Below are 20,938 nucleotides of genomic sequence, written 5' to 3' on the forward strand. Positions count from 1 at the left end.
CCAAGGTGGTGGTTAACTTCAATATGTAGCTGAACAGGGCAGTACTTCATGCAGCTATTTAAGCTAAGTGAGTGCTCGGCCCCAGCTTGAAATAGTCTTCAGCGTTGGGTTTGTCTACATACCTGTATTTCGTTAGGAGATAGTACAGGGCCTATCCTGGGGAGGCAGTGCTGTCACAGTTACATTCAGCTTCATTTTAAAGGTGGTGTGGCTGTGCCTACTTCCCGTGAAGGACGGAGCTGTGGCCTATGCTGCGGCAAACCTGGGTGCTGCAGAATGCAGGAGTGGAGCCTGGCTGCAGCACTGCGTGCATCTTTGGATACAGCTCGCAGCACTTCATGCCTTTTAACCTAACTTGAGATTTACGTTTTCATTATTTTTGCCCTCTCTGAATTGTGAGTTGGCCTCATGCATACAGCGATGGGGAACACGTGTGCACGCTGCTTTATTTCACCTGCCGCTATCTCTGATAGCTGTCCAGTACGCAGTAACTTGTACTTCGTGGTGTGCCCTGAGGGTACTTTGGCCCTTATCCCACAGTGACTCAATTCTCAAGCTGCTCTTCAGGGCTTTAAAAGCTGCTCTCTCAGCTGAGTGGGTCATGGGGCTGCCTCACTGAGCACAGGGAACTGAGAGCAGTTCCCATACGGACGGGCTGTACTGTGACAGCAGCAGTGTGAAGACACAGGCTCAGGAAGTCCCAGCACGTGCCTCGCTTCTCTGCGCAGGGCTCTCAAGTTCTGCTGTGAAACATGAAGGCAAAAAGAGGATGGGCTGCTTCTTGAGACAAAAGAGAAATGAGTTTCCAGCTGGAGGCTTAAATTGGCTGCTGGACCCACACGCAGCAGGCACACACTCCCTTGGCCTTTCCTCCAAGGCTTTTTATCGTTCCTCCTTGCTTCAAAGCAGAATGAGTAAGGCTTGGAATATGAGCCATCGTGGCTGTTAATTGATGGAGACAGCTCTGCAGTTTGCCACCTGCATCCCAGAATCACTCAACATACATCACGCTGCATCCTGATTACTGCAACTAATTGTTACCATCATTCCATTTGCTGAGCTTTCTGTAGATACCCAAGCACCACTTGCTTGTCACCCTAATAAGTTTTGCCCTTCAGATTATTTCTGTGTCTTTTCAGAAACACAGAAGCTGACTTGAGTATTTCAAGGGTCATTTTTAGTACCTTGTATGCTTTCTCTGTGCACAATATATTCTGGACCTCGGACAAAGCTGATGCCTGCCTCCAGCAGCTGCAGGGAACCTCGTGAGAGGCTGCTATGTGCACAGAGCAAGTTCCTCAAACACCAAAGCTGTCCACAGATGAACTCCCAGTGTGCAACACATGGACTCCCCCTGGCTGGAGCGCTGAGCATCAGACAGAAGCCCAGGCTGCGGGGAGCAGAGACATTTCCTAAGTTTGCTGCAGCGTGGCTGAAGTTCACAGGTGCTGGAATTATGGCACTTCAGAATAAGGCCAAAATGAAGTAGTTATTCTGATCCCACAGGAACGAAGTAGTTGAACAGATCCAACTGAATAAAGCTTACACAGACCTCTTGGTTATTTTTTAAATAAGGAAACCAGAAAACTGGAAAAGCTTGTTCTTGTAGTTGTTCTTTTCCCGTACCAATATTTTATGACGGTTGGAAGAGTCTCATTAAGCATGCCCAGTGCAACTATACCCACCAGCTGTACTTGTCGCATGAGCAGGATGTGAGCGGTAGGCAAAGAGCTCTCTGAGAGGTGCTGCTGCATATTCTGCAAGTTCAGCAGCAGAGTATTTAAGACACCTGTCCTTTTCTAACCATGCAAGATTTGAATAAACAGCGTTTGCAGGTATGAAATACCACTGTGATGAGTTCTACGTAAAGGCTGCAAAATGGTTTGGCCTTCCAGTCAGGTTTCTTGCAAAACAATGACAAGACCATGAGCCAAAAGAAATAAAAAGATCAAAACTGAATATGTAGCTTAGCAGTGCAGTGAGTCCCACTGCAAACATGAAACACGTGAACAAAACTGGTATTCCAGACTAGGCCTGTAACATACAGGCAGCAGACTGCTTGCTCTCAGGACAGCATTTTACTTTCTTTATATTTCAGGGCACGGTCTACATTCTCATAGTCTAAGAAAGCTCGTCTACCTTGCAAGCTTTCCCTCTCGTGTTTCTGCAGTCCCTGGAAGAAGAGTGGAAACTGTTACCATGAACATCAGAAAATACCGCACAGGCAACTCTGTCACTCACAGCCTCCACAGCTGAAGCTACTGTGGCAGCACTGGGAAAAGTAGGCAGAAGGATCACTTGTGAGCTATACTGACATCAGCAGGAAGGTTTTGCAAAAGAGATCCACAGTTAACTTAGAAGAGTGAGGCTTTGTCTTTCTAGAAAGAAATAAAATACTGCACATCGGTCAAGTTCCCAGCTATGCTAAGAGAGACACTGTGAGCTTTTCTACTACAGTAACACTTAACCAAAGAAAAAGTTTTTAAAAATATTTTATTTAAAAAGAAAATCTTCAATAAACAACTATGCGAAACCTATTTCTTTGTTCCATTTCTGCAAGTTACTGTTATTTCAATAGTTAGCAGGGGTAAAAGGTTTTTCTTAATGTATTTACATAACAAATCAGGCTGCTGTCGCTTGGCAATCAGTAAATAATCATCTTTTCAAGGGATATCGAGACTATGCCAGTGTGACTTACAGAAGAAATCCAAACAGATCAGAAGAGCGCAGGTGGAAGACCGTTGCCAAAAAGCAGGCGCCAAGAACTTGGTATTTTCCATTGTGAAGAAGTATCTGGTATTTCCCTCTCTGGAGAAGCATCTGCGGAAGAGTTTCTCTGCAACAAGGACAGAAGAAGGCTTTAATTTTAAATAATCACACAACCGAATGCAATTCTCTCTCTGGCATACGTATTAAAATCATGGGCAGTCTTTTAAGCGTCAGTGTCATAGTGGACTGCTTTAGAGATGAGTAGAGAAGAGTACTGCAAGTTCTAAGTAGACCAAGTCTTTACACAGTTTTCCACCACCTCTGCCCAAGGTTTGTTTTTTGGGTGGGAAACTTCCCAGCACAATTTTAATCAAAACATATCTTATACTTGGCCTGCTCTTGGCGACCGCAGGCCAAAGTGAAGCCAGCCAATACAGAAAATGAAAATAACAGAGATAAAATATGAAAGCAAAAGCTCTAAAACAAACAGCACTTACTCTGATTTTAATTAGCTGAAGCCATTCATTCAGATAGTTAACAAGCCCAAAGGCGTCAGGGATATTGTCCCCTTCTGAGCAGAATTTGAGAAGAACTGCCATGTGGATTCCTTTGGAACAGCTGCAACAAAAACAAGCAGGCTTTTCTGGTTCTTTTACAAATCAAGAACAAATGTATTTATGTATTTAGCACAACAAGCTGTATATGGTCTTTTAAAACAGAAGTATCATACATAAAAAGGAAAATACAGATTTCCATATACTATACATACACACATGTATTCCTTATATATTCATATACACACACACACACAAGATATATATTTTTTTCTCTTTTTTTTCCTGCAGATTTGATTGGTTGCATTTTCACACTTAATGTTTCCTTTCTAAAATGTGAATTTATTCTTTCTTTGCAAGGCAAGAATCCCATCTCATGGAGAGTTACTCAGGGCCTCCTTTACATGGAGTTTGCCACCAGAGCGCTGGCATTTTTGTCCTGGTGGGGCATTTATACAGATCCTTTGGTACAATCACTCCTCATCCTACCGTGTATTTCAAACGACAGTTTTGCAGGCTGTTAAAATTTCCACTTCTGCCTCCTACCAATGAAGCGAACTTTCCAAGCCCCGTTTAATATTTCAGCGTTCAGGAAAAAGTCATTAAAACCCACAATCACAGCTGACTTAAGCATATATTCTGCAAAAACATACGTTGAAGTTTACCCTTTCCTTTGTTAGAGCAGAACCGCTACTTCTGGTAAAATGGCTTTTACCATACTGTTGGTATTGTTGCTTTTTGGTGGGTTGTTTTTTTTTGGGGGGGGGGAAGTGATACCAACTAGAGGGCCACAAAACAATGTCAATGAGTTTAAAATTAAGTCCTATGATGTATGTGCCACAACAACTTCAATTTTTTTTATCTTTACACTTCAGCTTCCCTTAGCATTGCCATGTTTTATTCGCTTAGGCATGAAGTTTTTGTGTGTTTTTGATTGGTTTAGTTTACTTTAACTTCTGCAGTCCTGGGAAGTCTCAGCTTTCGCATCTATGCACCGTTTCCAAAACTGAAGCCAGCACAAAGGTAAGCATGATAATAGGAACTCCTGCTGCTGAAGATAACAGTTTGGATGGGTGACAAAAACAATAGTGAAGGGAAAAAAAAACCACACATGAAAAACCAAAAATCCAGAGGCTAATTTTCCACCTGGCACTTACAAAACAAATCCCTTTTGCAGAACTAATAGATTTAGCACAGTGATTGAGCTTTGCTAGCTAAAGCTTGCCACCCGACATGCTTTTGCCACAACTTCTAACGCACACACCTTTTAACAACAATGAAAAACTGCAGCTAATCCACAGTAATTTTACTCATGCATTAGAATTATTGAATGGCTTGGGCTGGAAGGGCCCCCCAGGATCACCAGGTTCCAACCTCCCTGCCACAGGCAGGGCCACCAACCTCCAGATCTGGTACTAGGGCAGGCTGCCCAGGGCCCCACCCAACCTGCTCTCGAACACCTCCAGCTGCTCTGATAGGACACCTGATATCTTTTATGCATTTATCTACAGGCAGCTCACCTCTCAGTAAACAATAACTTTGTGATGCCACCTCCGGGAATATGTAGAACTTTTTCTGTATCACTTATTCCAGGGTAAGCTGCTACTTTTTCCATTTCTTTCCATTTCAGCTCCTGTATATGGCCATCAATTGCTTTCTCAAGAGCTGGTGTAAGTAGGTAGCGCAGTGGTGTCCTAGGAACAAATCAAGAATGCATTCAGTCTGACAGTAAAACACAGCACTGAAGTTACTACTTGTGACAGCAAGGAGCTGCAAGCATTGAGGACCACTAACTTGCAATGAAGAATTGCAATATTCCCTTCCTCCCCAAGCCCAAGTTTACAAGTACTCGGTGACTTCGGACAATATACACAATTTTCTGCCACAAATATAACCAAGGTATCCTTTTTTATATACTTTTGTAACCGGCAAATACCAGAAACATAAGCACATAAGTAGGAGAACTTTTGCTGTTAAAATAATTTACATATAAAAGGTGTTTTTTCTTCTTTCAGATGGGAACAGATTCAATTAAAGTTAGTTTGTAAGCATGGACTTCACTGTTACACAGTATTTTTAACAGGCTCACGCTACAACTACCCACAGACTTCAGTAAGCTGTTTTCTGCATGTGTTAGTCTTCAGTGACTCCGTTGTCTGAGTTATGCGATGGTGCTCGTGTTCCCCTTCACAAAAAAAAGTGAAATGGGTACAACTTGTGACTCAGAATGCGCAAAGTGACTATCACTCCAGCCCACTTCACTCCATCTTAGCTGGCCGTTCTTCAAACTGCATTCAAACAGCACTGGGAACTCTTATCTGGGATGCGCATAGACCTAAACCTCCTTTAAGGCTCTACACATGTATGCAGCCTGGAGATCTTACCATATATTGAAAATCCTCAACATGCAAAATAATCGAATAAAGGTTAGGAGACTAACTAATATTCTCAATTTTAGATATCTACTCTGTGACCTCTAGCAGCTGGTCCTTGACATTGCTTGCAACAGCAGGAAATTAAGAAGTTATAACTGAGGCTGACAGTGCAGGCAAAGCACGATGCCCTTACAGTGTATGATTTGCTCTGGACTTTCAACAGGAGTAAGTTCAGAGACTAGCGCCGCATAACATAAAATATTTAATACATTATTAAAACAAGATGTCCTATCTACACAGCAAAGCAAAATAACGAAAAGTACTACAAAAAGTACTAAGCAGAGAGAAAAAAGTCAGTTTGCCAAAAAAAGCATAAGTATTAAGTAGATCTTTTAAGGACACAAACATACCCCAGAAGTTGTTCGTCATCACGCTGGTATGCGTGGCTGCTGGACAGAAGAATGACTCTGGCACATTTGCTGCTTTCCACCCAAGAAAGCAGTGTTTGACAGAATGGCCTGTACTTGTTCTTTATGCAAAGACAGAGGAAAATGAAATAAAAATGTTTTGTGTCAATAAAAAAACACCAAAAGCCAACAATGTGAGATGTTATATTTAATGCTCAGTTTTGTATAAATTTTTCTTCACATCCCTTCAACTCACAGGTTCACATTTCCTTTCAAAAAGCAGTGGACTGGCAATTTACTTAATCAAACTACACACATGATGATTATATTTACTAAGATCACATTAATAACAACAGTTTTGTGTGCAGTAAGTACCAACGGAAAAAGCTCTAGAACAAGATGGGACAACATTTAGATCACATCGTATTCTTCCACATTTTGCCAAAAAGCAGTGGCAAAAAATGAAGCCATTACAATACAAGATTCATACGCAATGACAAGAACTCTATGAAGAAAAGAGAAATGGACAAAACTCAGAACATTCTGTGTTTTGTTCAAGACTATTAATAACTAAGGACATGTTAACAATAAAATCTAACAATACGGCTGAGCTGTTCTGGGGTTTGGAAAAACAAAACTAAACCTCAGCCCATAGAGAGTGCAGAAATCAGCTCTGACACAAAACTGTATCCATCACAAAAAGTATTGCAGCACTGAGTAGAAAAATATTTTGCTAGATTTTGGTCTGTTTTACGACAACATTTTCTAACCTGGCAGAGTTCTTCTAGTTGTGCTTCTTCAGTCTGTTTATTTTGTAAAATTTACCATCTGCGCACAGAACTACAGCAACTACTGACCAGTAAGCTCAGAAGAATCCATGGACGCACATACCTTTATAAAAGGTGATCTGATCTGCAGAACTACAAGTTTCTTTGAAGGCAATGAATACACTACAAGGAGAAATAATGAAGCTTTTTAACAAGAAAGAAATCTGGGCTTAGAAGTATACAGGTTTATCTGCCTTACAAACCTGAGGATAACCTTTCAGTTATCAAATCCAATTACTGGAAAACTCGACTGCTGTTAAAAATAAATACCTATTTTCATGCGATGTCTTCATTGGATTTAATTTTACTTATTCCTAAGACAGCGATTTAGGTATTGAAGCTGTTATTACGGACCTTAAACACTGTTCACATAAGCAAAATGTAACAACAACAGAAGTAAATGCAACCTTTTTTGCACCGTATGCATCTTGCAAACACCATCAGCGTTCAATACACACCTTCAGCATTTATGCTCAGCTCCACTGAGTTCTCTTTTGTTGTTGCATATGGATTATTCCCCACCATCGGCACCAGGCAATCGGTGTAGAAGTAGCCCACTTTAGGCATGCAAAGTGTGGAGATCACTAGATCTACTGCCAGCTGGCCAACGTTTCCCACCGACACTGCTGGCTGAAGTAACAGAAGTCAATGAATTACAATGTGTTTTACTTTCCAAATGGTGAAGATTCAAGATACTTCATTTCTGACTAAACGTGATTTCTTTAAGTGACAGCTCTTTTTCAGACAAGATGACAATTCCTTAGGTTGGTCACACAGAATCATACTGGCCACTTCTGCAAATAACCTCGTCTCACTGTAAACTTGAACAAAGGTTCTGAAATTTTCTCCTCCCTCCCTTTTTTTTTTTTGGAAGGGGGGAGGAGGTGGTACAGAATAAGTAAAAGTCACTCCAGAAACAAACGCAGAATGGCAGGCCTCAAGTGACACCTAATGGTAATGCTGATATTACACACTAAATTAAAATCTCAGCTTGACCAGTATACAAGAATAAGGTAAGTCCTGGTGGTAGGACGAGGGGGAATGGCTTTAAACTAAAAGAGGGGAGATCTAGGTTAGCTGTTCGGAAGAAACTCCTCGCTCAGAGGGCGGCGAGGCGCTGGCCCGGCTGCCCAGAGAGCCGCGTGTGCCCCATCCCTGGAGGCGCTCAGGCCGCAGCCCCCCGCCCCCCCGGCACCGCGGGCCGGGCCTCGGCAACCACTCACCATAAGCAGCGTGAAGCCCGCGAAATCGGAGCCTCCGCCATCGCAAGGCACGAACATGCCGGCAAGGCCGCAGGGAGAGATGGACGCCACGAAGCCCCGCCCGCTTCCCTCCCTCCCTCCCCTCTCAGCGGGGCGGCTCGGCCCCTCCCGCGCTCCTCGCTCCGCGGCCGTTGGGGCGGAGCTCCACGCTTGGCCCCACTGCCGCCCGCCGCCATGGCGCTACCGCCGGGAAAGGGATCGGAGCTGAAGCAGCTTATCCAGCAGCAGCTGCAAAAGGTGAGCTGCCCCAGCTGCCTCCGCCGGGATTTCGCCTCCTCGCCGCGTTTGGAGGGGGAATCTCCCCCTAGTGTGGTGCTGGAGTGGGGAGGAAATGGGCATTGCCTGCTTTTGTGCCTTAGAGAACTCAGAAGTGGTCATCTGAGGTTTTTATTTCTTTGTCTCCCTCAAAATTCAAACGGGAAACGGGTGGATTTGCAGGTGTTTGCGAGGAAGAGGTTTAAGGCCCAAAGCATGCTCACGAGGTTTTCATTGGTAGAGTTGCTTTGGGGAGGCAATGTGACTTCCTCGACTGGTTCTTATTAAACCAGAGAACTCATGGGCACTGTGTGCAGAAAGTACTGGCAGCCCTACAGAATGCTTCTTGAGTTGTAACTGGTATGGGAAGCTTCTATCTGTAGCGTGTCAGGGGTTCTCTTTCAGATGGATGTCCATGGCAGGATCCGAGAAGTTCTTGCAGAGACGATCCGTGAGGAGCTGGCACCTGAACATCAGCAGTTATCCACAGAAGATCTGATGAAAGCCTTAAGACAACGAGGAATCATCGATGACGTTATGAAAGAACTTAAATTTGTGACTGTGAGAACCTCTTGAAGAGTGAAAATACTTTGCTTATTTCTCTTACTGACATGGTGTCTTGTCAAAGTTGTAATGCACTAAAAGCATGGAATCACAGAATGGCTTAGGTTGGAGGGGACCATCCCCCTGCCGTGAGCAGGGCTGCCACCCACCAGCTCTGCTGCCCAGGGCCCATCCAGCCTGGCATGCCTCACTGTCCTCTGAAAAAAAATATTCCTTCTATCTCATCTAAATCTATCACTTTTCAATTTAAAGCCATTGCCCCTTGTCCTATCTGTACACTCCCTGTCAAAGAGTCCTTCTCCTATTTTCTTGTAGACCCCCTTAATGTACAGAAAGGTATTATTTCTAACAGTTCAAAAAGGCTTTAGTGATTTGAGATGTTTTTAGGACAGAACAGTGTGTGCTGTATTTGGTGTAGTGATAATACTGCACTGTCAGTGTTTGTTCAGTTTTTGTTAAGACTCACATATTAGTAGCAGGCTTACAAGAGGAATAACATTTGAATAGAAAGGAGGATACTTTAAATTAAAGAAGGATGTGTTGCTTCACTTAACACCTTAATAATTCTTTATTATGATTCCAGGATGTGAATGGAAAGGAGAGGACTTCATCTCCAAAACCATCGACACATTTTGTTGATAGAGAACCACTGGTTTTGAAAAAAAGTATGTTGCTCGTTTATTTTAATATTTCTGGATTGTAGTTTTGATAGAAATATCAAGTGTAGGATTATTGAACTTCGAATTAATAATCCAGTATGAATTGGATTCATTTAAAGCCTCCAAAGAGGGGAAATAGATGTCTTCCCTGCTTATCTAAAGGATGTAAGTTTGTGTGACTGATACAAATTCAAGTTTTATGTGATGTTAATAAGCTTCATTTATTTTACATTAAGGTAGCTTCGATGTATTTTAAAATCACTTTCTCCCAAGGACTTATTTTCAAAAACTTTTTTTTTTAATTTCAATTCTCTTGTTAGTTAGCTGATGTTTAACATGCTTCCTGAGATCTGTTTGTAGTCTCGTCATTTTTGTTGCTACGCTTTACAGCTAACATTGACCCAACACGAAGGTATCTTTACCTTCAGGTTCTGGGTGGAAAAGCTTTTCTGGAACATCTTGAAGAACAAGATCCTCTTCCTGGCCAAATCTGTTCTACTTTCACTCTATGTCTACATTTCCGAAATCAGCGTTTCCGTTCTAAACCTGTTCCCTGTGCTTGTGAGCCAGATTTCCATGATGGTTTTTTACTTGAAGTACACAAGGATAGCCTGGGTAAGAACACCATGGACTTAAAGCTGATGCTATGTTGTTTCTTTTGTTTTTTTTCATTGGATTTCTTTTTGAGTTAATAGTTAATCTGAAATAGATCTGATATTATTTAGTGTGTTTCTTTCCTATTTATTACTATATTTTTGTAGGGAAATGGATGACTGTATTAGATGTCTCTTCTGGATCCTTGTCTTTTCCACTTTAAAGTAACTGGCATGGTCCTGGGCACCTTGCTGTCGGTGTCCCTTCTTGAGCAGGGGCTTGGGCCAGCTGACCTCCAGAGATCCCTTCCAACCTTGAACATTCTTGTGGAGATAGATAGAAAGCTGTCACCACGCAGAAGGAAAAACTTTACTTTGAGCTCGGTTTGCTACTAGTTGGCAGATACCTGTGGAATAGTCAGTTGTCTACCTCCTGTATTACCTTTCTGCTGTTGGTAGCCGGGGAGCATGGTAGCAGCTAAATGTTACAGGAAGAATTCTGGAATCAATACTGGTGTATAGTAAATAGACCTAAAGCATTCCATGTTATCAAGAGAATATATGCAGTTAGTTTCATTTAGTGGTGTATTCTAAAAGTAGTATTATTTTAAGGAGGGCTTGGGATGATAATATTCTGGCTATTTTATCTTGGTTTAATTATGGCAGGTGATGGAAGTAAAATGGTGGATGCAACCACTATGTTATCTGTATGTGATCCAGTGCATATGGTTCTGATCAAAACGGACACCTTTGGTGAGACAACACTAGTAGCATCCTATTTCTTGGAGTGGCGATCTGTCTTAGCTGCAGAGAACGGCGTAACAAATGTTGCTGTTGAACTCCTGGGTGTAGGTAAGAATAAATAATAAGCATTTAATGATTAATTAAAATAATTGTATACTAAGTTTGCTTATCAGCTTAAAGAAGTATTTATGATGTAGTTTGATTTTAGTTCAATTCATGAATTACTTTAAGGTATCCTTAGGAAGAGTTTATGTAGGATACTAATGGTCAGATTTTTGTCTTATTGAAGTGCTAGGAACATGTGTTCCAGATCCTGTGCAGTAATGGCCCTTGTATCTGGGAGCCTCCGTTGGTTTTCTGCAGAATGTGGATAAACTATCAAGACAAATATAAGTCAGCAAATGCATCTCCGGGAAACTATCCTGTCAATGCTCTCAAGTGTAAAATCTAGTTTGTCCTTTGTAGCAACAGTTGGAGAAAGGGATCTCTGCTGTGCTACCATGCATTCCAGTAGCTGGAAGCATGTTTTCTTATAGAAGGGTGGAGCGGCTTTGTTTAGGTGCTGAACTGTTAACATACCTTTGTATTTTTGTGAGTCACTTGTCATCGCCACCCTTTTCAACTGTTCGTCTTGAGTATTTAGGATAATACAATTTTAAGGCCTGAAGTCTAGATCTAGGACCATCATGATGTATCTTGACTTCCTACCCCAGCATTCCATCAAATAATAGCTGAGTTATTTGAGTATGTGTTGTCACACTCTCTCTACCTGCTAGGTATCCTAATAGGCCCTTGCTAATTTCAATGGAGATTAAACTCTATCTTCAAAATAGTTTCAAGATCTAACAAGCTATTTAAGTCATTATTAATTTTCATCATTGTAGCAATCAGAAGGACTAACACGATGGAAATAGCGTTAGAAAAGGTGGAAGGAAAATATAGCGCTCACCCGGATCAGAAGATTTTGTGCTTACAGGGAAAGGCTCCCCACAAGGAGGGATCTCCAGAAAGAGAACCTTCCTCAGGGGCAGTCAGCCCTTAAATGAGGCCTAAGAGGGGTGGAGCCAGGCTCCACCCCTTCTGGTTGCACAGGTGAATTGCCCTCACCTGTGCTCCCAGGGGGTGACTGGATCTTTCCTCCAGGTGCTCAATCAGTGGTTCAGGCCATGTCTCAGCAGTTCCCATACAATCATTATTGTCTTCTTTTCTTTTTCAGTGAACACAAATATAGTATGTTTATTTACTAATATGCTTGCATCATTTTATTCTGACAATGCCGATTGTTGGCAAAGCTTTACAAAACAATATGGCTTTGTGCAGACTTTTAGGTACAGAGGTGTTTATTTATAATAACTTGTTTGACACTTATATGGGTGATGGGAGGAGTTCTAATCTAATTTTCTAATTAATTTATCATTAACTTTTTTCCAGAGTAATAAAGTATAAATCCAGATATTCAAGTGCTTTTTCTCCTTTCCCAAAGTCTAGCCGCTCTACAAAATTCATCAAGAGCATCAGAAAGCATGCTGCTATCTCACATAAATAGACAAGCCACTATGTGATGTTTCTGCTCGGATTATTTATCATTCCGTATCTCTATTGTAATTTATTTCTTCTTGCTGTTTATGGAGTTCAAAATGTTGAGCATTATGCAACAACATTAGATTCCTTTTTAAAATATATGTATTTTAAATACGATCGTTTGTGTGGCATCTCAGGTCTTCCATAATAAACTGTATGCTGGGTAAAATGAGCTTCACCCCGCTCTGACTGCATCAGTTTGAGCAGTGAGTTGTACAGTCAGTAAGAACAGGCACTTTTACACTGTGGCTCTTTTAATCTGTTTGTAGTTGCATATTCTAGCACTTACAGAGCAGCATTAATATTCTGATATTGCTTAAAGTATTGATAAAGTTCTCATATTGGCTGGAAAGAGACCCTCAGAGCTCAGATCCAATTACCAGCTTCTTAAGCCAGGTTATTTTTCCTTTCATTCTTGAGTTTAAAATTTAAGTGAAGATCTTTATGTTATATATACTTAGAGAAGTTTAGATATTTTTCATGATTGTATGATTTTAACTATTATTTGTTCCTGCCCGCTGAAGTTCTGAGTAAAATGAATTTGAAAGGACTGATAGGAATTGTATTTTGGTTCAAAGGTACAGAATCAAAGGTTCCTGTTGGTGTTTTGAACGTCAGACTTGAAATGTATCCACTGCTTGGTAAGACGCTGTCTCCAGAAATAACGAATACGCAAGTAAGTAATATCCTGGGGGGCAAGGGGGTGACCTCTTCTTTTATCGGCAGGGGGAATGCTCGCTATACAATTACTTATGTAGATACTGGGAGCTGTGGGTTTTTGAATGCTTTTTTTTTTCATTCCCTTTAAATGCAGTTACCTTGTTTTAAACTACTTTGTTTATACTATTCATTACTTCATTTGAAATTTTACAATGTTTATTTTTAATAATTACATACATCGAAACTTTAGAAAGTGAAATAAGTAAGATACTATCTGAAGAACATTAAGTATATTGTATATGTTTCCTTGCTCTCTTTTCCCATTTGAAAAAATAATTTCAACAGTCAGCTATTCTGCTTGAAAAGCCAGTAAATAGTGGCCTGAAGATGCATACAGATATTATCCCATGCTTCACAGGCTGAATAATCCTTCTATACAGACATGCATCACTGAAGATGAACGCTACTCAGTTAAGCTCAATATATGAGCCTACAAACAAGAAATGTAAATTGAGTTTTACATTCATTGGATTTTCGTTTAAAATACTATTCTTTAGCATTCGTTGCGTGCTGTCCTATTAAACTTCATTTTACATATGCAAGGATTGTATGCTACTACGTACATTGATTACTTTTTTTATTCTTATTTGGAATTATATGTATGATTGGTTATGTTTATTTTCTTACCTATAGTTTACTTTGGAACGTCAGAAGATAGCAGAAAAAGAACGTTTATTTCTTGTATATGCTAAACAGTGGTGGAGAGAATACCTGCAGATTAGGCCTACACACAACACAAGGCTGGTAAAGATTTTTGCACAGGTTTGTACATTTTACAAATATACCAATCTGTTCTTCAGGATATCTTTTTAATCTTAGATATGTTTTTGAAGTTTGTGTATGTAGAATCTGTATAGATTTATGATGTGGTTACATTCCAGTCGGGACTGCATGTGACATAGCATGCTGAAAATGAAATTTTCAAGAATTGAACTATGTATACTGAAGCTGAAGAGCATGATGCATAAAGAAGGGCTGCTCCAAGCACCCCCGATGTAGATGGTAGCAAAGCCAATTTAGTCTTTTCCTTGAATAACTACAAATGGCAAATGCTTAAGTGATCTGTGCAAGCTATTTCAAACAAGTTTTACACAATAATAAAGAGTGGAGTTACTGGATATATTAGAGCAGATCCACACAATATTTGAGCATTCTGGTCAATAAAGTAATCTGGCTGGTGAATGTTGCGTGGCAGCTACAGACATGAACAAATCATAGGCTAGTAAGTTACGGTGCATCAGTTGTTCCTTGGTAACTGCCCCTCAGTGGTATGGTACTTTGTGTTTATCATGCTATGAATTTAACTTGCAGAGTAGCAATTTTCCTGGCACGGATGCTGAAATAACTTCCGGAAGCAATCCATACCTACTGTTTGTCTTCAGTGAAGTGAGAGCTTCCGTTCTGGCAGGACCAGGTGTGTTCAGGGGTAGTGTCAGCTTCCACGTAAGGGTGTGGCGGGTTCATCTCACTGCTGAACGCACCTGGTGCAGCTAGAATGGAAGTTTCACTGAAGACTAGCAATAGGTCTGAATTGCTTCAGAAAGTTTTAACAGTACTATTTTTTTTTCCCATGTTCAGGATGAAAATGGAGTAAACCGTCCGGTATGTTCATATATCAGACCACTTCGAGCAGGCCGGTTGCTAGACACGCCTAGACAAGCAGCGCGATTTGTCAGTGTCCTGGGTTATGAAAGAGCTCCTGTCATTGGAGGAGGTGGTGGAAAACAAGAGCAGTGGTGCACTCTTCTCGCATTCCTATGTAGAAACAAGGTATGTAAAAACAGTCTTTGCATGACACATTAATTCTTAGATGCAAATAGCTTATTGAAGATAATTTAAAACAGAGATGGATGTTAAATAGTAGACAAGAAGGCTTTGGAGCTGACTTACTTTCTTTAGTGATGTTGTTGGAGTCTGTTTTTCAGTGCATCCATTGGACAGTGAGGTTGCTTCATTTGCTTCTTTAAGATCCTATGTAGTTGTTCAGTGAATTTATGCTTAATTTTGGACTAATCCAGGAAGAACTAGGAAAGTCTTTTCTGGAAAAATAATGTTGTAGATGGTGCTAAAACATATTGACAGTAAGTGTTTGCGTTCCATTTATGCAAGATAGGGTTTTTCACTAAATGTTTCCACCTAGTCCACGGTTTGTATCACATGACTATAATAATTTAAATCGTAACTCATTCTGGATTAGAGTTTTTATCTTGTATTTATTAAAGTAATACTGATCCCTTTTAATACCTCCTTGGAGTCATTGGTGCTTTTCATCACCACCAAGATACTTCTGTGTTCAGAATCACAGTAATTTGCTTACGATTAAAAGTAGAGCTGCACATGGAAGCAAAGCAGAGCAAGGAGTTTGTTTACTACTTTCCCTCACACACAAATGTTCAGCCACCTCCAGGAAAGCTGGTCTCATCACATGTAATGGCTCCTCGAGAAAAATGCCGCCACCGCAAATGTCCCCCCTTCCTCTTTCACCCCAACTTTTATCGCTGAACACGGTGCCATATGGCATGGGACATCCCTTTGGCCAGTCTGGATCAGCTGTCCTGTTTCTGTCCTCCCAGCTCCTTGTGCCCCACAGCTCCCCGCAGTCAAGGCAGCTTGAAGAGCTGAAATATCCTTGGCTCTGTGTAAACACTGCTCTGCAACAACTGAAATGGTGTGTTATCAGCACTGTTCTCTTAAATAATCCAAAACACAGCACCATATGAGCCTCTGTGAAGAATGTTAACTCCATTCTAGCCAAAACCATGACATGTTATTAAATTAACACATTCAACAAAAACTTGTTTAAATGTACTTATCTGGATATTTTCTTTGTAGATTATATTAGGGGAAGACTATGCTATTTATCTAATGAATGCTGTGATTTGTATTAGCAAGGCTTTGTTGCGTGTGGACTTCTTTTCTTCTTCTACAGCTAACATGTTGTAAGGAACATAGGAGGAAAACTTAGACATAAATTTATTGCTACCAATTTCTTAACATGAAGAAAACTTATTTTCTGATTGGCAGGAAATGCAGTGAGACGTGACTTGCAGCTGTTTAATAGCTCAGTCCTTGGGAGATCCCATTTTATATTTTTCTGAACATTATCAGTACGTTTAAGGCAGTATAATTACAGAAGAGCTATTTTTTATTTAGTGACTAAGTTTCCTAACTTATAATCTCTGATATTACCTCGGGTATTTGCCTAATGTACATTTGTAAATTTAATTAGAATATTAGTTTTGTCTTCGCAGATGGATAGGTCCTGGTTTTGGCTTGCTTTTCTGTGGTATGTGCATAGATCTTATTTTTCTGCTGTACTCTTATTACAGTCTTGGCAGTTGTAAAAGCCTGATATGCTTTGATACAGTGCATATAAAAAAAGGACTTCAAGATTTTTAAATTTGTAAACCTTCAAGTCCTGACTTCTGGTGCGTGCTTTAGGCAAACAGGAGGGAAACATGACATGTTAGATAACAACTGGAGAAATACTTTTTTCTTTCTCTAATATTTTTAGCTGTGCTTGATAATCAAACCAACTCACAAACATTTACTGCCTAGGGTGACTGTGAAGATCATGCTAACCTTCTGTGCAGTCTTCTTCTTGGCTATGGATTAGATGCCTTTGTGTGTGTAGGAACAAAGGCAAAAGGAGTCCCCCACACCTGGGTAATGACATGTGGAACCGATGGAACAATTACTTTTTGGGAGAGCTTAACGGGACATAGGTGAGTAAAAAGAAAATAAGAAAACTAAACAATGTGTACTGAGATTGATGTAGTTCTTTTGGTGGTTTTGTTTTTGTTTGTGTTCTTGTTGGTTTTGTCTTGTTTCTTTGTTTTTTTTGGTGTGTTTTTTATCTCTCTGTCTTGTCATGTAAGTAAGTATCTAGGAGACTTTTGTCTTTGAATCTTTTTTCTGTGTTCTTCTGCTGTTGGGAGAATCACTGCTTGAGTGTGAGGTGAAATATTTCATAATATACTTTTCTGTGGTTTTAAGCAGTATGGTAACTGTTTTGCCTCTTAGGGCAATTGATTGTTGTGATTTGTGAAGAAGATGAAATCTGACACAATAGTTTAGGGGCCTATATATTTTTTTTTAATCTTAGTTCATCTGTGAAATCAGTGTTACATTACTTTGTTCCCTGCAGAAATCTCTGTAAGATCTCTGAAATCCTCTCTCGTGTGGGTTTTCTTAGAAGAGCACGTGTAGTCGTGTGCTCTAAAGCTTCTGGAATCCGTTAATTCTTCCCCTTTTTCTTCTGTGAACCCTATCTCTCAAGTGCATAGAATAGTACTGGAGCCCGATTTTTACAGCAAATTTAAACAGTATGCTCAGAACTTCAGTGAAAGGAACTTTCTGTGTATGGATGTCGGCGCTGATCTGTATCATTATACTTCTTAGTGCTATTTGAAGCAATACTTTTAGAAACATAATTTTTGTAATACGTAGCTTCAAGTCACATTGGTGGAAGTACAGTGGGACCGTATATTTAAACATAAAATTTTTGGCTTTGAGAAAAGAGCTGATGGATCTCGAGTGTTGAAAATAAGAAATGATGTTTCACCAGTGATTGCGTATGCTGTGATGAACATTTTAAGATTTATTTCTCAAAATGTGGTAAATAATGTGGAAGCTGTATGAGTATGCAGTTGCAAAATGTAATTGCTATTGAGCATCTGTCCTATTGATTAGCTTACTTTTCTAGATTTAAAGAAGAAAAGTGATGCGTTATTGCATTGTATGCTACGCCTTCAAAACGTATATGATTACTTTTCTGTAAGAATGTCATTTTGGGGGGGGGGAAGATAACAAATTTAGGTAACATTTTTACAAGAAGAAATGACTTACTCCTGTCCTATCAAAGTATTTTTAGCCTGACTTGAAATACAAAGTGTATTAATTCATAATTGGGTGTTTTTAATCAGGTACATCCACAGACCTATCAACCCTGATGACCCTCCGATAGTGGAACAGCCCAAGCCATTGTATCCTTATCGCACAATAGGTTGTGTCTTCAACCATCAGAAGTTCTACGGAAACTGTCAGCCCTCTGATGCTGTGGAGGTCTGTGTGTTTGACCTACACGATGAGTCTAAATGGAAGCCCATGAGTGCAGAAGCAATAAAATCGGTGTGTTCTCCTGGAACAGCATCTTCAGTTCCCCCTTTTCCTCCTTTGTGTGCTTCTGCAGTAGATGTAGCAGTGACAAGCAACGATATAGAACTGCAACTGAGAATACTTGTCTCGGAACACAGGAAGGTAATCTTGTTTAAAAACTGTCACTGATAAGGTAATAAAGATTCATGGTTTTACTGTGTACTTGTTTTGAATAGCTGCTTGTAATGTAAATACTTACGCCTTTGTAATGCGTTCTCCATCAGCTTTTGCAGAAATGCAGTGTGTTAAAATTGAAGCAAATGAAAAAAACATTTGGGATGACTGTACAGAGCAAGTTTAGATGTCGTACATACTGTTTGCAGTGGCAATTCTGCATTTGCATGTGGGCTTATTCCTCCCACCCTGCCTTTGGTCTCTTGAGGAGTATGATTTTTGGCTTACAGGCATCTACAGGCTGCTTATGAGTGCTCTATGATAGAACTAAAAAGAGAAAATCTGTTTGTCAGTGAGCTGAGTGTATCCATCACAGTTTTATTTATTTATTTATTTGTCCCTTGATAAAAGCGGTCTTCCAGCTGTCATGATTTTACTCTCAATGCTTTACAAAATTAGCAGGTATTTCTGGAAGTTAGTTTCACCCTTAATCAGGATTTCTCTCCTTCCTCCCTCTCTCTCACTCTCTTCCTCTCTTCAACTCCCCCTTTTCCTCCCCTCCTTTATTTTCATTATTATCTCTCTCTTACCACATAAAGCTCAAACTTAGGGTGGCAAACAGTTCTCAGAGTATGTATCTCATAAACTATATCTGGTAGATTTTTCTGTTTGTTTGCACTTGTGGAATGGGTGGAGGAAAGTGCATGTATGTGTGTGTGCATTCGTTCTTTTGGGAACTTGTGTGTTTTTTGAAGTGAACTTCGAAGAGACATTAGAAGAATATGAAGTGAATCTTAGTTGATCTTTCCCATATTTCTGCTGTGTCTTTATGACCTAGCACCATCTTAAATTTCTTCCGAAGTTACTGTAGCTAAAACATCTAGTTTTTACTCTGCTAGTCTTGGTTTAGTCTAGTCTGACTTAATTTCTTGATCAGTGCTTGGTATTTTGTTTGTGGTGTTTGATTCCTGATCCTTCTAGTTTGGTGTGTGAATCAGTATCTGTATCTTACTGCTTCGTGGATTCACTTCCATGAACTACAAGTGTCATGGTTTATAGATTTATCTGAATCTATACAGTATGCGAACGTAATAATATCCTAATTTATTTTTCTTCGTGGTTGTCATCGTGCTGTGATTTGCCTCACAGGATCTTGGCCTTTCTACTGTTTGGGATGACCATCTATCCTATCTATTGTCACCAGCATTAGCAGCCTATGAGCTTGAACGTGCAACAGGTATTTCTGCAGGAAACGAGGAGTTTCAGGATGCTGTGAGAAGAGCAGTACCTGATGGTCACACATTTAAAGGGTTTCCTATCCATTTTGTGTACAGAAATGCCAGAAGAGCATTTGCCACATGTCTTCGGTAAGACTAAGTATATATAAATACCAAGTAGTAATAGTTAATTATGAATTGTGGCTTTTTTGGGGGAGGGAATTTTAAAGAAAATCAGTTTCCTGAAGTAAGAACTGGAGGAAGTGTGTGGTATACTTAATGAATGGCTCATGGGATACAGCTCTTACGTTGAATGGGTATGTTTAGTGATGAGAAGACTTCTAATGGATTAAATAAAAAGACAAGGTGTGTCTTTTTTTTTTTTCCCTGAAATATGATTATTTTTGTTTCTCTGCAGTTGTTAAAAGTGGCCAGTGGTAATCTTGTTCTCAAACACAACAGCCATTCCACTACAAAACAGTATTTATTGTATCCGCAGACCTCGGATGTTCATAGTTAACTGTCAAGCGTGTTTCAAATAATTGCACACGTGTAACTGAAAATGTAAAAAGCAGCTTGGTGATATTTGTTACTCTTGTCTTCTGTCACAGGTCTCCTTTTTGTGAAGAAATAATCTGTTGTAGAGGTGACCAAGTGCGACTTGCGGTTCGTGTACGGGTGTTTACATACCCGGAATCTGCATGTGCTGTTTGGATCATGTTTGCTTGTAAATACCGCTCTGTCCTCTGAAAAACAAAGTAATTCACACCTCTCTAGATGTGCAAAATAATGTACTTGCATATCAAATTACGCAACAGAACGAATATTGTATTTTATATAAATGCCACTGATTTTGAATACTGCGGTATGTTTGTAGTGAAATGAATTGTGTACACAGTAATGATTGTATTTATACAGAGAATTTATTTTAATAAAAGCTACTTTTAATACTTACAGGAATGTTGGTCAAGTTATTAAAATGCATACATATAATATTGTTTTCTCTTCCGCAGTTCTGAATTAATGTGAGAGCTAATTTAGAAAATAGTCTGTTTTATCTCTGCATCGGTGGTGTCCAGGGCGTTCTTTATGAATGACGGAAATCAGAGTTACTGAAGTTCATTTATGCTTCTTCCATGATGGAAATTTATTTCTGCCTCTTTTGGGGCTAACAATAGCTTCTAAGTTCAGCTTCTAGGA

The 20,938-nt window shown here is 40.0% G+C and overlaps 2 protein-coding genes across 2 annotated transcripts; one reads left to right on the forward strand and one right to left on the reverse strand.

Annotated features, from left to right (window-relative positions):
- On the reverse strand, positions 2,476-8,204 carry PSMG2 (proteasome assembly chaperone 2). Its single transcript, XM_021385760.1, has 7 exons — positions 8,096-8,204; positions 7,331-7,502; positions 6,937-6,995; positions 6,049-6,167; positions 4,784-4,957; positions 3,207-3,327; positions 2,476-2,836 (listed from the first exon to the last, which is right to left on the reverse strand). Exons 1-7 carry the CDS (start codon positions 8,150-8,152, stop codon positions 2,717-2,719), a joined length of 822 nt encoding a protein of 273 aa, XP_021241435.1. The 5' UTR covers positions 8,153-8,204; the 3' UTR covers positions 2,476-2,716.
- Positions 8,223-20,694, forward strand: CEP76 (centrosomal protein 76). The gene is made up of 12 exons (XM_021385755.1): positions 8,223-8,371; positions 8,795-8,950; positions 9,537-9,618; positions 10,003-10,227; positions 10,872-11,057; positions 13,109-13,206; positions 13,884-14,012; positions 14,829-15,020; positions 16,809-16,975; positions 18,176-18,509; positions 19,671-19,888; positions 20,350-20,694. Exons 1-12 carry the CDS (start codon positions 8,309-8,311, stop codon positions 20,486-20,488), a joined length of 1,989 nt encoding a protein of 662 aa, XP_021241430.1. The 5' UTR covers positions 8,223-8,308; the 3' UTR covers positions 20,489-20,694.

This window comes from Numida meleagris, chromosome 2 (assembly GCF_002078875.1).
Source record: "Numida meleagris isolate 19003 breed g44 Domestic line chromosome 2, NumMel1.0, whole genome shotgun sequence".
Lineage (NCBI taxonomy): Eukaryota > Metazoa > Chordata > Aves > Galliformes > Numididae > Numida > Numida meleagris.